General features: G+C 41.3%; 1 protein-coding gene across 1 annotated transcript in view; it reads right to left on the bottom strand.

Moving 5' to 3' along the window:
- Positions 1 to 759: 759 nt before the first annotated feature.
- Positions 760 to 13,872, bottom strand: part of cenpi (centromere protein I) — a 28,729-nt gene continuing 15,616 nt past the window's right edge. Inside the window, exons 10-20 of the mRNA XM_061899972.1 lie at positions 10,640 to 10,760; positions 10,420 to 10,514; positions 10,221 to 10,338; positions 9,856 to 9,920; positions 9,619 to 9,728; positions 8,453 to 8,588; positions 5,605 to 5,729; positions 5,370 to 5,418; positions 4,890 to 5,105; positions 1,622 to 1,663; positions 760 to 1,551 (exon numbers count right to left, since the gene is read on the bottom strand). Of these exons, the coding sequence (XP_061755956.1) occupies positions 1,426 to 1,551; positions 1,622 to 1,663; positions 4,890 to 5,105; positions 5,370 to 5,418; positions 5,605 to 5,729; positions 8,453 to 8,588; positions 9,619 to 9,728; positions 9,856 to 9,920; positions 10,221 to 10,338; positions 10,420 to 10,514; positions 10,640 to 10,760 (1,203 nt within the window). The 3' untranslated portion in view covers positions 760 to 1,425. The remainder of the gene's footprint in view (positions 1,552 to 1,621; positions 1,664 to 4,889; positions 5,106 to 5,369; positions 5,419 to 5,604; positions 5,730 to 8,452; positions 8,589 to 9,618; positions 9,729 to 9,855; positions 9,921 to 10,220; positions 10,339 to 10,419; positions 10,515 to 10,639; positions 10,761 to 13,872) is intronic.

Raw genomic sequence — 13,872 nt, 5'->3', positions numbered from 1 at the left:
ATATATACATAAATACAAACATACATATATGAGCAGCACGGTGGGACAGGGGTTACTGCATGTGCCTCACAATACGAAGGTCCTGAGTTCTATCCCGGGATCGGGATCTTTATGTGTGGAGTTTGCATGTTCTCCATGTGAATGCGTGGGTTCTACTCCGGCTTCCTCCCACCTCCAAAGACATGCATCTGGGGATAGGCCCCTCCCACCTCCAAAGACATGCACCTGGGGATAGGCCCCTCCCACCTCCTAAGACATGCACCTGGGGATAGGTTGATTGGCAACTCTAAATGGTCCCTAGTGTGTGAATGTTGTCTGTCTATCCGTGTTGGCCCTGTGATGAGGTGGCGACTTGTCCAGGGTGTACACTGCCTTCCGCCTGAATGCAGCTGAGATAGCCTCCGTCACCCCCAAAGACCCCGAACGGGACAAGCGGTAGAAAATAGATGGATATATATATATATATAATTTATATGTATGTGTGTATTATATATATATATATATATATATATATATATATATATATATATATATATATATATATATATATACATACGTATATTTATATATGTATATACATATATACATAAATATAAATATACCGTACATATATATACATAAATAAATATATATATATATATATATATATATATATATATATATATATATATATATATATATATATATAACTAGGTTTTCTGTCTTCGACCAAATGTTTTGAGCCCAATGCGGCCCCCAAGTCAAAAAATGGTACAGCCCTGCTATAAACCCTCCAAAAGGCCAGTATGTTTATTCAAGTGTATTTTCTAATCAGGTGACAAGCATCTGATGTCCAAACACTTCACAGTCCTGTCATTACACACAACTGTAAGACTTTGCTGCGTGCTTTACATGGGAAGAAATAGCACCATCTGCTGGTCAAATAAATAAATAATCAACTGAATGCCAGTAGTCCAATTTGAAATCTTAACATAGACTTGCATTTGTTTTATGTTTCGATAAATGCGGGGTTGAAACTGGTTTCAATCTGACGTATTGAACTAATGTGTTGACTTTCCTGTGGTTTTAGGGGAAATGGAAATATAAAAATGTTTAAAAAGGAAGATTGACAAAGGACACCTACATTCAAGGCAAGAAGAAATATTGGCGTGTTGAGAAGTGGGGCGCCATATAAAATGTCTTCTTCATCCTTCCTGTCAAGAAGCACAAGGTCATCATGTCTGCAGACACCAGCTGGATTTTATTGGCATGGAAAGTGTTTGTTCGCAACAACAAGAGTTGGACAACACTTCAAACACTGCAGTCAATGAATGGACTAGAATAAAAACAACAAATAATTTACTGTATGTCCGTAAAAAGATACTCAGAAGCTTACTTGCAGAAGCATCTGATGAGATATGTACAAGTCCTTTGTAAAAGAAAAGTCTATCCTTGCTGCTGCTGCGACAGAGCAGTCTTGTCCTGGCTGATGTTGGTGAGAGCAAAGTGTCGCAGGCCCTGGTAACCCTGCGTGAACAGGTACTCCTGGTACCAGCTCCATGGACTGGCATGCTGCAACACACACACACACACACACCTGCGCTCATATCTGACACTCCACATTTAACATCAGCACTCTTACCTTTAAGGAAGTGAGATCCAGGACTTTTCTCTCAGGCCAACACTGATAAAGAGAGAGAAGATTCATTTCACACTAAATCTCACTGCTGGATGCTGCGGTTAGCCGGAACCAAAGTGTGTGTTTATTATTAAACATGATGAAAACCTCATCTCATGCTGCTGCCATCCATAATAAAGAAGCTCACTTTGCTATGAATATACAGTGGGGCAAAAAAGTATTTAGTCAGCCAGCGATTGTGCAAGTTCTCCCACTTAAAATGATGACAGAGGTCTGTCATTTTCATCATAGGTACACTTCAACTGTGAGAGACAGAATGGGAAAAAAATTCACATTGTAGGAATTTTAAAGACTTTATTTATTTGGTCAAGCATTCAAAGCTCTCACTGATGGAAGGAGGTTTTGGCTCAAAATCTCACGATACATGGCCCGATTAATTCTTTCCTCAACACGGATCAATCGTCCTGTCCCCTTAGCAGAAAAACAGCCCCAAAGCATGATGTTTCCACCCCCATGCTTCACAGTAGGTGTGGTGTTCTTGGGATGCAACTCAGTATTCTTCTTCCTCCAAACACCACCAGTTGAGTTTATACCAAAATGGATACATGGATGATACAGCAGAGGATTGGGAGAATATTATCCCAGTCGTCTTCTCTCTGGAAGTGCACTAAATATTCTTCCTCCCAGTCTTCTTCTCTCTGGAAGTGCACTAAATATACTCCCTCCCAGTCTCCTTCTCTCTGGAAGTGCACTAAATATACTCCCTCCCAGTCTTCTTCTCTCTGGAAGTGCACTAAATATACTCCCTCCCAGTCTCCTTCTCTCTGGAAGTGCACTAAATATACTCCCTCCCAGTCTCCTTCTCTCTGGAAGTGCACTAAATATACTCCCTCCCAGTCTTCTTCTCTCTGGAAGTGCACTAAATACACTCCCACCCAGTCTTCTTCTCTCTGGAAGTGCACTAAATATACTCCCTCCCAGTCTCCTTCTCTCTGGAAGTGCACTAAATATACTCCCTCCACGTCTCCTTCTCTCTGGAAGTGCACTAAATATACTCCCTCCCAGTCTCCTTCTCTCTGGAAGTGCACTAAATATACTCCCTCCCAGTCTTCTTCTTTATGGAAGTGCACTAAATATACTCCCTCCCAGTCTCCTTCTCTCTGGAAGTGCACTAAATATACTCTCTCCCAGTCTTCTTCTCTCTGGAAGTGCACTAAATATACTCCCTCCCAGTCTTCTTCTGTCACAGCGTTCTGGGCGTCATTTTGCCTTTCTCAAAGAAAAAAGTGCTTTGCTTGCGTTCCTTTCGGCAGTTGGAACCGTTGGAAACACCAAACTAATAAAAGTTTCTTCAGAGTTCCCGGAGAGGTGATTAAGAAGGGCAAAATAAAAAATGAAGAGAAAAGCAAGGTAGCAGATGGAGTATGCATTGTCTACTTCATTAAAGGTTTGTTCAATGTTCTTTTAACAGTTACTTTTTCCTTTTTAAGTATTATCTCGATATTATTTGTATTTTATCTTGTTTTTCAGAGTTCTTATTAAAGTCATTTTTGCTTTGAGTGTTTTGTAAAGCGCCAACTTGGTGAGTCTAAATATAAGAAATCAAATGTGTGCCAAACCTAAAAGAGTTAAGCTTTAACAAACGGCAGCAATCAGGAATGAATCTTTCAGCACGTAGACAACGTTAAGATTTATAGTTACACGTTGACACACAATCATAAATAAATCTTTCGGCACGTACACGACATTGAGATCTGTAGTTATATTTTCACAAAGACGGGGAAAACACTACTCGTGAGAGGTGCATGCAGCAACAACAACAACAGACATGGATGTAGACGTGAGGTTAAATCATGAAACACAACCTTAGCCTTACAAAAATCATACCTATTTATCTGTAAGAATGTGTTGATCCCAATGTCTTTGACCCAGACACACACAAAGAAGTTGTAGACCTTCATGCTTTTACAACTTTCATCTGTTTTGTGATGTGGAATGACGTCTAGAGTACCAGTTTCATATTTCTGTGAACTTCACTGACGTATCAATTTTGATATCACTAATCTTTTTTTGATCGAGTATAGGGGTATATGCTAAAGTTAAAGTACCACTGATAGTCACACACACACTAGGTGTGGTGAAATTACTCTCTGCATTTGACCCATCCCCTTGTTCCATCCCCTGGGAGGTGAGGGGAGGATTGAGCAGCAGCGGTGGCCGCGCTCAGGAATCATTCTTGGTGATTTAACCCACAGTTCTAACCCTTGATGCTGAGTACCAAGCAGGGGGGTAATGACTCCAAATTTTATGCCGGGGTTTGAACTCAGGACCTACCAATCTCAGGGCGGACACTCTAACCACAAGGCCACTGAGCAGGTTTTATTGCATAGTTAGATTTTTTTTGCTCGTATTTTCTTTTTGGAGGAAGAACTAAAGCTCTTCCGTACTCTGAGAGTTGACATGCTGCTTGCAGTACAACAACAGTCTCGGCTTGGCTGGCCGCCACTCTTTTTCACTTCTGGGAGGAAGTGGGAATACAAGCATTAGATGCTTTTTTTTTTTTTATAGTAGTCTCTCTTGAAAATACTTAGTGCAGAGGTGCCAAAAGTAGAGCCTGGGGGCCAAATCTGTCCCACCAGGCCATTTCGTTTAGCTCACCAAATGGTGGTTCAAAAAATGGAATATATATTTAGCCAGGCAAAAACTGATAAGCAAAACCAGCCAAAATAATAAGTTACTAAACTAACAGTGTGCATTAGTCAAATACCAAAATATAAACTACCAAATACCATTTCAATTAGCTAAAAAAGAGAGCATGCTAATGTTAACAAGCCAAAATGCTAACTGTAATATGCGTCAAGCACAAAAATATATTACTCTGATGTGTGTAACGTTAGCATGAAGCAAGTACCAACATATGACGGAGGTGTGTAGAAACCTACAAAATTAGCTAAAAAAAAACAAAAAAAAGAAACTGATGTCATATATGTCAAACAACAGCAAAATTGGCAAAAAAAAAAAGTTAGTCTGCTAACATTAAAAAAAAGCTAACGATCATGACGCGGGCTGTTTAAAAGTGAGCTAAACTTTGGACATTCTGGTCTGAAGGGTTCACTCAAGGTGCTGCTCTACGTTACAAATGCTCCTTTCACTTTAGTTTGTGCGCCCTGAAATACTTTCCTATTGTCACCTGTCTGAAAGTAGATTTTCCTCAGGTGTCACAAGCTGCTTTGGGTGCAAACATACACACACACACACACAACACACACACCTTGATGTGGAAGTCGACAGCGTAGTTGATGAAGGCCGGATGATGGACGAGGTCGAAGCTGTTCCAGTACTGGGGAACTTTGCTCCTCAGCAACAGCTCCTGGTCCAGCTGCACACCTGCGCCACCTGGGAACATATTGGAGTTCCACAGGCAGTTGACCGTGTCCACCACGTAGTTGTTGAACTGCCGGAAGGTGTGGCGGCTGATGTGATAAGGCTGTGGTGGAGAGCGACACAAAGAGCATTTCAAACAACTGCTTCTTCTATTTTCAGGTGAGCAATAAAGCTGACTGCCATGTACTTTTAAACTTTGTTTAACCCTTGAGGTGGAACTTCAACAAGTTTATTTTCACCTGCCGTGCATTAGAAAAGGTGAACAGCACAGGGAGGTTGAAGTGGTCAACATAGACTGTAGGAGTCATGACGAAGCATACTATTGCATGATTTTGCTTGTGATGCAGCGAGTGCTCCTTGGCCTTACCGCTGGGAGTTTCTCTTGACTTTTAGCCGACTTCAGGTTCACCTTGTACCTGATGAGAACAACACAAAGACTGCATGATGGAGGTTCTCAAGACTTGTCATTTCCCCCTATTGAACCAGCAGCTACAATGCTCAAACTCATGACGAAAAAGGGAAGGGAGGGCTCCACTTATGAAGAGAAATGCTAGATGAGCATGTTGCATCCTCCGGTACACGTCCACTGCATCAGGCTGTACCTGTGCATGATGTAGGCCAGCCGGTCCACGCTGACTGGTTCGGTGGCGAGCAGAGCCGGGTAGAAAACCCCGGGCGGCGGCATCACGATGAGCGGGAGTCCGTACTTCAGGAACATGTCACACACCTGGAGGAGAAGGTTCAATACATACAATTTAAAAGAGTCCTTTAAACTACCTTAAACAGTACAATAGCATCTTCAAATTTGACTGACATGAAATATCCAAATCTTTTAGAACTAAAGCCCAACGTAGATATCTTTAAATGGATGTGGAGTGGAAATTACATCCAGGGTATTATAATAATTCAGTAGATTAAGCTCATAACGCAGGAAATTGAATGATGTTTGTTACTTGTTACTTTCTACTACACTAATGCCTTAGTATCTGTATGTGATATGCAACTATAATTATTTGATCATTCTTAATGTTTCAGACTGCAATATTGTTCAACTACGGACACTTACTACTAGAGCTGGGTTTTGGGACTCCACCCCTTTCAGGTATCGACCGAAATAACCCGATACAAGTCGTATCGAAACTGCCTCTGTCAAAGGATACCTGCAATCGGTTCTTTTTGTACCCAGATAAAGAAAAAAGTGACTGTTTCTGTGGTTTTGCTCGCAGCCAATCACAGCAAGCGTTCTTGGATTCATGCGGCTGGGCCACCACCACCGCAACAAAAATAGCGAGTTAAAGCGGTGCAGAATTGGCTGCTCATCATTCCCAGATGCCGGCAGCAAAACGGTCAAAGGTATGTTTGTGCAAATAAATGCGGCAAGATGATTTTGTGGAATACTAGCAATATGATTAAACACGGAGCAAACTTAAAGGTGGAGAAGTGTACTTTGTTTAAGAAGCCGGCGTCTACATCGTCGTCATCTCAACAGGACACTGCTCAACCATCAATAAGTTCAGGTAATATATATATATATATATATATATATATATATATATATATATATATATATATATATATATATATACATACATACTGCATATATGCTTACTGTGTTAACAGTACTCATCCTTTGTGTGTTAAACCATGTATTGTCAAGTAAATCGTTTTGGGCACGTCGAACGCATGTGAGCTAACACTAGCTTAGCTTGCTCGCTAGAATTAGCAAGTTAGCGCCCTGCTCAGTCACATCCAGCAAAGTTTTGTTCACTAATTAGGTTACCGGTTTTAGCTTCTGTAGCATGCTTAATTACTTATGTACCATTGCATTCTTTTCACAAGAATAATATCAAATGAAGTATACAGTTGGTATCAGTATCGTTTAAATGGTACAGGTATCGAAAATGTTTAAATGACAACAGGCCCTATTTACTACTTATGTCTAGCTTGTGTGCTTAGCTGTTGTGTAGTTGCAAGCTCAGAGTAACCTACAGCTGAGAAACACAGAAGAAAAAAGTGTGTGCTTATTGGCTGTTAACTGGTGTTAACTAGTGGACAACACAGGACTGCTTGTATTACAGCGGAATTTGAGATATAATCCCATACTAATTTGCATTTGCCGATTTCAGGTTGATATCAATATTGGATTGATACTGCATACTTTATTTTCTTCCCCCACAAATTAACAATTGAGTTGTAATTTACACTGGGTGTTTATACAGTCCTGTAACTCCAACACATTAACTCCTGTGAAAAATGTATAAAATAAGCATTTCATAAGTCACATGGTCCACGGAGAGCTGCATCATTCACATCTTCTAAAGGCCGCGGAAAGGACAAAAGTAATTATTTTTCTGCGGGGTTGAAATCTCAGCAAAGTGCTGTTACTTTTTGATGTTGTTTGTTTGGATTAAAACCAAACTTTGTGTCCAGGTGCCAGTAGTGTGAATGCATGTGGTACTCAAAGTACCTTGTAAACTAAAGTATGGGCCAACACACATGTGGATTAGTTCAATACGTGCAGTATCACATTCTAATTTGGAAGGAAAGAAGACAAGCAAATGGCAACCATTTGCTGAAATGGCCAAGTTATTGTCTTGTATCCAAATTATTTTGAATGAAGAATGATGGGTGCAAAAAGAGGGCTTCACGGTGGCAGAGGGGTTAGTGCGTCTGCCTCACAATGCGAGGTTCCTGCAGTCCTGGGTTCAAATCCAGGCTCGGGATCTTTCTGTGTGGAGTTTGCATGTTCTCCCCGTGAATGCGTGGGTTCCCTCCGGGTACTCCGGCTTCCTCCCACTTCCAAAGACTTGCACCTGGGGATAGGTTGATTGGCAACACTAAATTGGCCCTAATGTTTGAATGTGAGTGTGAATGTTGTCTGTCTATCTGTATTGGCCCTGCGATGAGGTGGCGACTTGTCCAGGGTGTACCCTGCCTTCCGCCCGATTGTAGCAGAGATAGGCGCCAGCGCCCCCCGCGACCCCAAAAGGGAATAAGCGGTAGAAAATGGATGGATTGGCTGCAAAAAGATGGTTGATGCAAAAGGTCATGCTCATAAATATTTCTCAACTGCTCTCTACAAGTCCATATTGTCCTCTTCATTATTGCTCACAAAGCAAAAACAACACAAAAGTTGGGGACTGACTTTTCCTCACTGGATGTGTCATTTTCCAGTTTGCATAGATACATTCCCAGCATCCTCATTTGGGTGACGACACTAGTTTCCCTTGAGAGGTAGGTAGCAGACTGGTTAATGGCACAACTAGACTATCTCTGGACCTACTCGCCTCCAAATAACCTAACAGGCATGTTTTTGGACTACTACACCACCATGCTTGACTTTTTTCCTCTCTGAGGCTGAAAGCATTTGTCATTGAGACTGCTCTCTGCTGTCAAAGCAGCAGAAAAGAAAAGAGCACATGTTTACATCAAGTGATGCTCTGGCTTTACCGTCTCATAGAAGTCCAGGACGAAGTTGAGCAGGAGGGAGTGACAGCTCTCGACCTGCAGGCCCACGGTCGCCAGGCGGCCCACAAAGTGCACCAGTTCCTGCACCGAGTCCTTGTAGCCCGACAGACTCATGTTTCTGGAATTGGGGTGGCACACAAAGCACTTGATGTTAGAAAGAGCACAACAGTTGGAAGGACAGACTCCAAGACCACTACTGCTTTACAGCGGACAGCTTTGACAAAAAGCAATTGAAAACCCAAAGCATCAAATCTGCAGGTTGAAAAGTACTCTAAACCAGGGGTGTCCAAAATATGGCCCGCGAGCCAAGTGCGCTTGGCAAGGGCCTTCAGTTTGGCCCGCGGGACGTCATTCTACATTTACTAAGGAATCCAGCCAGTGTTTTACAATGTATTTATAATGTCAGATTAGTGCAAATGTAACGCCATTTTGTGGTCAACGTGAGTAAATCAGGTCAATGACCATGAATTGTGATTTTCAAGTGACAACAGCACAGCATTTCTTTGACCCAATCCAGACAACCTTCCCTTGTCATGGCGCCAAAAAAAAAAAAGCAACCAACACAAAAAGCCAACACACATGTTCACGCCTAACACGACCTGCTCACTGAACTTTGTGGATATTATAAAAACTGTCCAAGCACCATAAACAATTGTAAGTTACACACATTATGCTGCATGATGGGAAACCATGTTTGGAGCATTTTAACTGCTTGATATTTCTGATTGATTACAAAACTTTAAAGAAGTCGCCAAAGAAGTAAAGGTAGGAGTCAAATTTACCCATACTTTTAATATTAAATTATATTAATTATTTATCATATAACTATTATATTATACATATATAAAAACATGCGGTCGGCTTTCTGCCCCCAGCCAAATGTTTTAACCCAAGGCGTGGTTTGGACACCCCTGCTGTAAAGCCTACACCAGGGGTGTCTGAACAAGTGCTAACAAAAAATGAGCTGCAGGTCAAAAATGGCCCTTGGGTCACAATTTGGTCACCCCTGTTCTCCACTGCATTATTGACACCATCTTTGTACATCTAAACATGTTTTTGTATTTTTATCCATTCATGCAGCCATCCATTTTTTACTGCTTGTCCCTCATTTGTAACATATTGCTAAATATATGTAAAGATATAATTACATGAAGGTGTGGCTGTTGAGACTGATGTCCAAGTCGTCCTCCAGAACGTACACAGAGTGCCAAGTCAGCCACTTTGTCAGCATACTGTTCAGACATTCCAACATCCCACACTGCACGCACACGCACACGCACACGCACACGCACACGCACACACACACACACACACACACACACATTATGAATTCTATTAAATGGGGCTCTAACATCCAGGAGTTTAGAAAAACAAAAAAGGCTTACCTTGAAAAATATTGAGGACGTGAAGTAGAGCTGCATGAGGGGCTCAAAGAGAAGCCGCTTGATATCTGAAGAAAACGACATTCCAAATATGGTTGACATTGTGCAGAATGATTTGTTCAACAATGAAGCACATACACATTTATTTAACTTAGTGGTTTTAGATTTGACTTATTTTTACACACACCGTTTGAATACAATTTAAGTATGTAAATATACATTTACAAATAACTTATTTCACACCGTACATGTCTGCAGCTTATAGTCCGGTGCTGCTAATATAAGGAAAATAATTTTTTCTTCTATAATTTAGTGGAATATTTTTTATACTTAATGACGGACAGAAAGGTTAAAATGTTAGAACCTACTGATGCTCGGGACCACAGGAATGTTGCTCAGCAGGCTGAAAATCTGTGACCGCAGCAGGGATCCGTCCCAAACATTGAGGAATTTGTAGAGAAAAGCCTCAGAGCTAGAAAACCCTTCCTGGGGGAGACACCATGACTGGTCACTGCATGAACGTGTCAAAAGGAAGAAGGCTGGAAGTGCATGAAGGAAGCGGCTCACCTGGAGAAACTGTTGTGCCGACAGCAGCTTGTTCAAAAACTGCAGAGCCTCGTCGGAATTTTGCGGCGCTCCTCCGTCTCGACAAAACAAAAATTCTGCAAGGCGGAGAGCAAAAGGTGTGAAATTGAAAACGGCACCATCAACCGCGTGTTCGCTCTCTGAGCTGCACGCCAACTCAAGTCATGAGTTCAGCTGCAGGTGAGCTGAACAGCAGCCCTACCTTCTTGGAGAGCGCAGCCCAGCCAGAAGTTGAGGCGGAGGAGGGCCAACTCTTCCTGCACGCAGTCCAGATAGTGCAGAGCCAGGCTGGAGGTCAGCAGAGAGCCCATCTGAGAGGGCAGCTGTTGGGGGGGTAAATATCAGCAAGGCACGGTGTGACCAATGAGCAACCAGAGTCTAAAATCATCTTTATATATATATATATATATATATATATATATATATATATCCATCCATCCATTTTCTACCGCTTATTCCCTTTCGGGGTCGCGGGGGGCGCCGGCGCCTATCTCAGCTACAATCGGGCGGAAGGCAGGGTACACCCTGGACAAGTCGCCACCTCATCGCAGGGCCAACACAGATAGACAGACAACATTCACACTCACATTCACACACTAGGGCCAATTTAGTGTTGCCAATCAACCTATCCCCAGGTGCATGTCTTTGGAAGTGGGAGGAAGCCGGAGTACCCGGAGGGAACCCACGCATTCACGGGGAAAACATGCAAACTCCACACAGAAAGATCCCGAGCCTGGATTTGAACCCAGGACTGCAGGAACTTCGTATTGTGAGGAAGACGCACTAACCCCTCTGCCACCGTGAAGCCCATATATATATATCAGACATGGCAAATAATGCTTGAAAAGTGAAATATCACACTGCAAACACCAACACCATTAGCCACCTGATTAAGATCACTTTGCTGCGACTTCAATAATCCTAATAACTCCAGCGCTAGGCTAGGACATTTCTCCCATCAAGCCAGACCACTTAAACGGCTCCGTAAAATGTATGAACAGCTGCTCCGGTACCAGCACTTTGTTAGCATAAGAATTAGGGAGTAAACGACAATGACGGGGGAAAGACAGCTGGCCGATTGGCTCTCCGATGGCGTCGTTAAAGCACCGTGAGTGAATTCATCAGTGGTCTTTTGTGTGTGCTTTTGTGCACGCGTGACTGATCTGGAGTGGCTGTATGCATATTCAACCCTATCACCACACGTCATGTCGCTGAAAAGGCAGAATTGATGTTTCATGATATTTTAGAGAGTGGGCGCCATAACAAATGATGTTTACCTCGGCCCCTTTAAGGGACTTCACAATTCATTCCTCACACTCCCCTAAAGAACAACCACGTAATTTCTGTCCCAAAAAACACTGGTTGACACTTATTTGTAATAAACACATTACAAGTCTGCTGAGTAGGGGAAACAAGATGTTGGCAGAAGACAACAATGGAGGCAGAGCACCACCGTGTGGTGATGAGCAGGTATTGCATGTAGTTAAATGAACTACAAAAAGGTTCAAGTTAAAGTGAGCCCTGAAAGCAAAATGTCCTATTTAAGGATGTTTTGACGGTAATATTTGCCCCTATAGCCTGTTTATGAGAAACAAACGTGAGAAAATCTACTTTTTGTAATGAGAGGCGTTGAAAAGATGGCTTTTGATGTTTGGGTGTTCTGACAAGCTGTGCATCCACATGAAGTTGGGCTACCTGGGGCTATTGTCATCAGGTAATCATGACGAAAATAAACTAGTTTTAAATGTTTTACGTCCAACTGTGCAACCCTTTTGAAGGAATCTTTCAGGGGAGTAAAATATTTAGAGTAAATAAGGCTATTAGGGATTTAAAATTGCATGATGTAAAATAAATAAAATATTTTTTTTAAATTTCATATCACTGATATTGTGACTAAAATGATCACGCTGCAAATCAATTTTGTGGTAATGTTGAATGTGCTCAAAAAGTAGGCAAAACAATAATATAAATGCATTTAATAAAGTCCGATACAAATAAGGCAACAAGAGAAGTATCCCACACTTCTCTTTAGTGAAGTAAATCCACACAGCAAATATGGGCATCTACATCAAAAGTACTTATACACACTATCATCTTTTAACTGAGTCATTTCTTTTAAATAACTAAAATAGACACACGGTCAGAAAACCCACTATTTTGAATGCTCAATGTTTGTTATGTTTCACTAATAGTGTTCCTAGTAATTCATTTGTTTAGATAGCTAAGCCTTTATTGATTTAAATATTGCTTTGCACTGTAGCACTTTTAGATTTTATTTTTAAATGAATGAATGAATGAATGAATGAATGAATGGTTTATTTTGAGCCATGCAAACAAAACAAGAGAATGACATAAAATACAAAAGAAATATATAGATACATTATTTTTACACCTACATTGAAAACATTACATGTGACTAATCTTTTGTAGATGTCAAGATTGGCTCAAAAGGGAGTGGGAAGAAGTAAACTTATTAGTTTAGAGTTGGACCCGCTTTGGACTGGACTCTCGCGACTGTGTTGGATCCATTGTGGATTGAACTTTCACAGTATCATGTTAGACCCGCTCGACATCCATTGCTTTCCTCCTCTCTAAGGTTCTCATAATCATTATTGTCACAGACGTCCCACTGGATCATTATTGTCGCCGATGTCCCACTGGGTGTGAGTTTTCCTTGCCCTTATGTGGGCCTACCGAGGATGTCGTGGTGGTTTGTGCAGCCCTTTGAGACACTAGTGATTTAGGGCTATATAAGTAAACATTGATTGATTGATTGATTGATTAGGTCCCACCCCCATACATATACAATATATATATATACAATATATAAAACAATAATATATATAATATAATTCAATTCAGTGGTTGCTGCTATATATTGTCTATATAAAATACATTTAAATTCACACACACTTACATATATACATATGTACACACACATATGTACACAACACACACATGTATACACACACACACACACATATATACAATTTATATATATATATACATATATACACACACATACATACACACATGCATATACCCAAAATACACACACACACACACGCGCACACACACACATAATATAAATACTATAAATATAATAGTATACATAATATACACTTTTGTCTAAACATTATTAACAGTTTATGGTGCCTATGGGAACAAGCTTTCATTTTGACTGTGATATTAGTGGTTAAAAGTGGATCTGTAGCTGTGGAGCTACTGCCCCTGATCAACAGGACCTGAGGACCACTCTTGCTATGTGTCCTATGGCTGTGCATTAAAAGAGACGAGGGGAGCCCCCTGCCAGAGGAGTTATCCACGGACATAAGATCCCCCACTCGCCTGCCCTGTACTCCAGATAGTGTACCCAAATCCCTTTTCTTAGTTTCCATCGGCACCAATTCCATCCATCCATCCATTTTCTACCGC

The sequence above is a fragment of the Nerophis ophidion genome, linkage group LG05 (assembly GCF_033978795.1).
Source record: "Nerophis ophidion isolate RoL-2023_Sa linkage group LG05, RoL_Noph_v1.0, whole genome shotgun sequence".
NCBI lineage: Eukaryota > Metazoa > Chordata > Actinopteri > Syngnathiformes > Syngnathidae > Nerophis > Nerophis ophidion.
The sequence above is the reverse complement of the archived record's forward strand: the minus strand, read 5'-3'. Positions and strand labels throughout refer to the sequence as shown.